Genomic DNA, 5,763 nt, shown 5'->3' with positions numbered 1-5,763 from the left:
CTGGCAAGGGACAGGGCAGAAGGCTACGTGATTCGCAGCCGGGGGCCGGGCATACTGACCACAGGTGGCCGCAAGAAGACCGGCAGCACGGGCACCTGCGGGGGACTCCAGCTGCCCTGTGCCCCCAGCTGGCCCACCTGGCCTGCCCAGGGCCCCCAGGACACTGGAGCTGGGAGCAGGCCTCCGTACTGACCCAGAGGCAGCGCACAGGACGGGGCTGGGAGGCTGGAGAGGGCAGTACCTGGTGTGGGCACGGACAGGGCCGGGGCGGCTCCGGGAATGACCGTGGTGGACAGAGGGCCGGGCGCTGGGGGCAGACGTGGCATCCCCACTCCTGCTCGAGGTGCGGTCATCTACAAAACACAGAGACGAGAAGAGGAAGGTACACGTGGCTGCAATCAGCTGGACTCCCTTAGTGGCCCCCAAGGTGCCACAGTTTCTCCATCCTCAGGAGACAGCGGTCCTGGAACCTGCGGTGACAGGGACCCTCTCAGGGCTGACACCAGAATGATGGTGTGGGGCCACGAACCATCACCCTTTCTTGCTTGCTTCCCCAAGCTGCAACCTGATAGTCTCTAGGCCACACACCTGATGTCCACCAGCCAAAACGGGCCTTGGAGGAGGACTGGTGGGTCCTGGCCCCTGGGGACGCATAAGTGGCCCCACACGCCTCTACTCAGCCACCACAAAGGCCTCCTGCTTGGCTGCTCAGTGCCCTCACAGGAGCATGAACCACCCAGGAGCTGGCAGGAGCAACGCCCCAGGACCTGGGCAAAGCAAGCGTGCAGGGAGGTGGTGGCAAGGCAGCCCTTCCACTCTCCCGGCCCGGGGAGAAGCCGTATGCAGGGTGTGCCCCAGGAAGGCGAGGCTGCTGGCCATGGGGAGTCACTCCTCTCCACTCCAGGGAGGGCCCCACTGGGCACTCGTCACAGGTGCACGGAGGGCACTCGGCGACTTCCACACCCCTTCCTGGAAATCATGCTCAGCAGCCAGGGGCTGGAGGGGCCTCCTCATCTGGAAGGGCCTCTACAGAACTAACAGCTGAGCCTCTGCCCACAGCAAAATGCCCAACACCTCCCCGAGGTGCCGCCATGCTTCCAGTCGACACAGCGGGGATCTCCAGGCGGGCAGGAAAAGGAGTCAACCGCACAGAATGGACAGGGAGAAGGAGAACTGGCCTCGTGCAGATGATAAGACTGTGTTTGCAGAAAACCCACAAGAACAGACAAACCAATTCCTAGAACTAATAGCAAATTTAGCACAATCGCAGGATATGAGATATGAAAGTCAACCATAGTTTTATATTCTAGCAACAGGAAGCTGGAAAAGGAAATTTAAAGAAAACTAACATTTATAATAGCACTCCAAAACATCAGCTACCTAGGGATAAATTTAATGAAAGATGTATAACATCTTTACACTGCAGAGAAACAAAAAAGATGCCAGTAAATGGACACCAGGTTCATAGGAATGCTCGTGTTGTTCGTATGTCTAATCTCACCCAGGTAATCGGCAGACTGAGTACACTCCCAACCGAAATCCCAGTGGGCTAGCCTGCAGAAAGTGACAGGCTGTTCCTAAAACATATGCAAATATTAACGACCTGAAAAAAATCAAGAAATTCTTTTTTTTTTTTTTTTTTTGAGACGGAGTCTCGCTCTCTTGCCCAGGCTGGAGGAGTGCAGTGGCCGGATCTCAGCTCACTGCAAGCTCCACCTCCCGGGTTCACTCCATTCTCCTGCCTCAGCCTCCCGAGTAGCTGGGACTACAGGCACCCGCCACCTCGCCTGGCTAGCTTTTTGTATTTTTTAGTAGAGACGGGGTTTCACCGTGTTCGCCAGGATGGTCTCGATCTCCTGACCTCGTGATCCGCCCGTCTCAGCCTCCCAAAGTGCTGGGATTACAGGCTTGAGCCACCGCGCCCGGCCCAAGAAATTCTTAAAGAAGATCAATACTGAAAGTCTTTCCTGAGCAAAGATTAAACTTACTAGAAAACGTCAGTCATTAAGAGAGTGTGGTGTTGCCACAATAAGGGAATTGCTACAGGAAACAAAAGAGCAAATTCAGAAATGGACCTACACACCGACGGCCACTTGACAAATGTCTGCCCAATTCAGTACAATTCAATATGGAGAGGAAGGGACTGGAACGATCAGATATGCATAGAGGAAGAAAACAGATTGACCTCTACATCAGAACATACACGAGAGTTCATTCGAGATGGCTCACCAGACCAAAAGCAATAGCTAAAGCTGCAAAGCTTTTAGGAAAAACAAAATTAAAATTTTTGCCATTTCATGTTCACCATTAAGAAAGCAAAAACAGAAGCCACAGATCAGTAGACTATCCATTATGGGGTCTTCAAAAAGTTCATGGAAAATACATATCATGAAAAAACTATGCATGACTTTCAAAAAAGATCTTTGCACCCAAATACACTTGTACTGACTCATTATAACATGTCTGAAGAGGAGGCAGTCGGAGGCACTAAGGAAGAGAAGATTTCAGTTTGAAAAGAGCCTCCATCACAATAACGTGAGTTCTGCCAAGCAAAAACCAACATCACATGGATGGTGAAGCTTGGGTGGAAGAATGGTGAGATCACTGATGCTTTCTGAAAAGTTTACGGGGTCCATGCCCCCAAAGAAAATAGCAGTTTACAAATGGCTGACTTGTTTTAAGAAGGGATGAGACCATGCTGAAGACAGAGCCCACAGTGGCAGGCCATCCGTATCACTTGGTGAGCCGTAAGTGCAGAGGACACTGGTTAACAGCAGAAACAGTGGCCAACACCGCAGACATCTCAGTAGGTTCAGCTTACACAATTCTGACAGAAAAATGGAAGTGGAGCAGACTTTCCACTCAGTGGGTGCCAAAACCATTGCACCGAGATCGGGCGCAGGGAAAGAGCAGAGCTGTCAGTGGAAACTTTGAACAAGTGGGATGGAGATCCTGAAGCTCTCTTTGAACTGTAACGACATGAAACATGTTTTTCCCAGGGTGGTCCTGAAGACAAAGTGCAGTCAAGGCAATGGCGCTGAGGGCAGGAAGTGGTCCCATCAGAGCAAAAGTGGGCCAGTCAAAGCAGAGATTGTGGCAACAGCTTTTGGGATGCTTAAGGCATTCTGCTTGCCGACTCTCTGGAGGGGTAACAAGGAATAGTGGTATCCGCTTAGTGGGAGAGTGTTTAGGGAATGTTCGCCAAAGCTTCAGCAAAACCCCCCGGGAAAGCTTCCCCAGGGAGTCCCTCTCCATCATGACAGTGCTCCTGCTCATTCCTCTCAGCAAACGAGAGTTTGCAAGAGTTTCCATGGGAAATCATCACGCATCTACCCTGCAGTCCTGATTTGGCTCCTTCTGACTTCTTTTTGCTTCCTAATTTTAAAACATCTATAAAGGGCACCCATTTTGTCAATTAATACTGTAAAAAAGACTCAATGGCCATGATTAAATTCCCAGAACCATTAGGTCTTTAGGGAGGGACTCAATGGCTGGCATCATTGCTCATAAAAGTGTCTTGAACTTGATGGCGCTCATGTTAAGAAAAAAGTTTATATTTCTTCTTTAGTAGCTATAACTATAGGTATGCGCCACCACGCCCAGCTATTTTTTTTTTTTTTTTTCTTTTTTTTAGACAGGGTCTTGCTCTGTCACCCAGGCTGGAGTACAGTGGCACCATCTCAGCTCACTGTAGCCTTGACCTCCTGGACTCAAGTGATCCTCCTACCTCAGCCTCTTTAGTAGCTGTAACTATAGGTATGCACCACCATGCCCAGCTGTTTTTTTATTTTTATTTTTTTTGAGACAGAGTTTTGCTCTTGTCGCCCAGGCTGTGGTGCAATGGCACGATCTTGGCTCACTGCAACCTCTGCCTCCCGGTTCAAGCGATTCTTCTGCCTCAGCCTCCTGAGTAGCTGGGATTACAGGAGCCACCACCATGCTGGGCTAATTTTTTTGTTTTTTGTTTTTCTGTACTTTTAGCGGAGACAGGGTTTCACCATGTTGGCCAGGTTGGTCTTGAACTCCTGACCTCAGGTGATCCACCCGCCTCAGCCTCCCAAAGTGCTGGGATTACAGGCGTGAGCCACCGCACCCGGCAGCCCAACTAATTTTTGTATTTTTTGTAGAGATGGGGTTTTGCCATGTTGCAAAGGCTGGTCTTGAACTCCTGGACTCAATCAGTCCACCCACCTCAGCCTCTAAGTGCTGGGATTACAGGTGTGAGCTACCATGGCCAGTCATATATTGCTTATATTTATCTTTTAATTTCATTGTTCTGTGAACTTTTGGAAGTCCCCTTGTATACGACAAAAGATATATAATGAACACGCACAAATCAATAATAAAAAGATAAACAAATCAACTTTTAAATGGTCACTATCCTTGACCAGTCACTTTTTAAAAGATGGCTGATAAGAATATGAAAAGGTGCTCTAAGGCAAATTAAACAATAATGAGAAACCTACTATTAGACCTCAAATTTTTTTTGCAAATAAAATTTCAACTACAATGTTCTACACACAATATTTAAAAAGTCACAAGACAAGGCAATATAAAGAAAAACCAGGCCAAAGAGCAAACAAAAACTAAAAAATATTATGTGAAGGAGATATAAGATAGAGATTTTTGGTAGAGAGTTAGAAACCATTTTTTTTTTTTTAAAGATACGGCAGATGTGGTTAATAAAAAAAAAAAAAATTCAAGTGAAAAACACAATAACCCAAATTAAAAACTGAATGGATAGGCTTAACAGCAGTTTAGACACAAAGAAAAATTTACTGACCTAAAATCTAAAGAAAATAAAACAGGAAAGTATGATTCATTCAGAGGAAAATATTTAACTGACAAAAACATCCCCAAGGAAGCCTAGACATTGGACTTAGTAAACAAAGGCTTTAAATCAAATATCCTAAATGTGCTCAAAGAACTCACGGAAGCCATGGACACAGAACTACAGGAAGTCAGGAAAATCACACAGGAACACAACGAGGATATCAACAAACAGGAATTAAGAAGGGGACCAAGTGGAACTTGAAGAGCTGAAAACAGTAACTGACATTTACAAAGTCACTAGCGGGGTTCACTGGCAGATCTGAGCAGGCAGAATACAGAATCAGCAAGCTGGAGACACTTGAAATGACTGTGTGAGGAACAGAGGAAAAAGGTGAGTGGACAGAGGCAGAGGGGTCTGTGGTCCACCATGAAGTGGATGAGTCACACACTGCGGGAGTCGCAGGAGAGGAGGGCCCAGAGATGAAGGTTAACTCTTACGCTGCACTGGCTCTCCACAAGGGGGCCAAGACCATTCTAGGGGGAAAGCAGTTTTCAACAACTTCTGTGGGGAAAACTGGATATGCACATACCCAAAAAAGAAGGTGGAGCCCTGCCTTGCCTCACAAAAATCAACTCTATCCTAGCACTTTGGGAGGCCGAGGCAGGCGGATCATGAGGTCAAGAGATTGAGACCATCCTGGCCAACATGGTGAAATCCCGTCTCTACTAAAAATAAAATTAAAAAATTAGCTGGGCGTGGTGGCGGGCATCTGTAGTCCCAGTTCCTTGGGAGGCTGAGGCAGGAGAACTGCTTGAACCCGGGAGGTGGAGGTTGTGGTGAGCTGAGATTGCGCCACTGCACTCCAGCCTGGCGACAGAGTGAGACACAATCTCAGGAAAAAAGAAGAAAAAAAAATCAACTCTAAATGGACCAAAGTTCTAAATGTCAAAGCAAAAACCAGAAAACTCTTTTTTTTTTTTTTTTTGAGA

At 47.5% G+C, this 5,763-nt stretch overlaps 1 protein-coding gene across 1 annotated transcript in view; it reads right to left on the bottom strand.

Moving 5' to 3' along the window:
* The window catches only part of LOC113221723 (serine/threonine-protein kinase WNK2-like), a 29,575-nt gene that overhangs the window by 1,332 nt on the left and 22,480 nt on the right, over window positions 1–5,763 (bottom strand). The window contains exon 11 of the mRNA XM_026451045.1: window positions 242–353. Coding sequence (XP_026306830.1) covers window positions 242–353 — 112 coding nt within the window. The remainder of the gene's footprint in view (window positions 1–241; window positions 354–5,763) is intronic.

The sequence above is a fragment of the Piliocolobus tephrosceles genome, chromosome 14 (genome assembly GCF_002776525.5).
Source record: "Piliocolobus tephrosceles isolate RC106 chromosome 14, ASM277652v3, whole genome shotgun sequence".
NCBI lineage: Eukaryota > Metazoa > Chordata > Mammalia > Primates > Cercopithecidae > Piliocolobus > Piliocolobus tephrosceles.
This window is presented reverse-complemented; position numbering and strand designations above follow the sequence as displayed.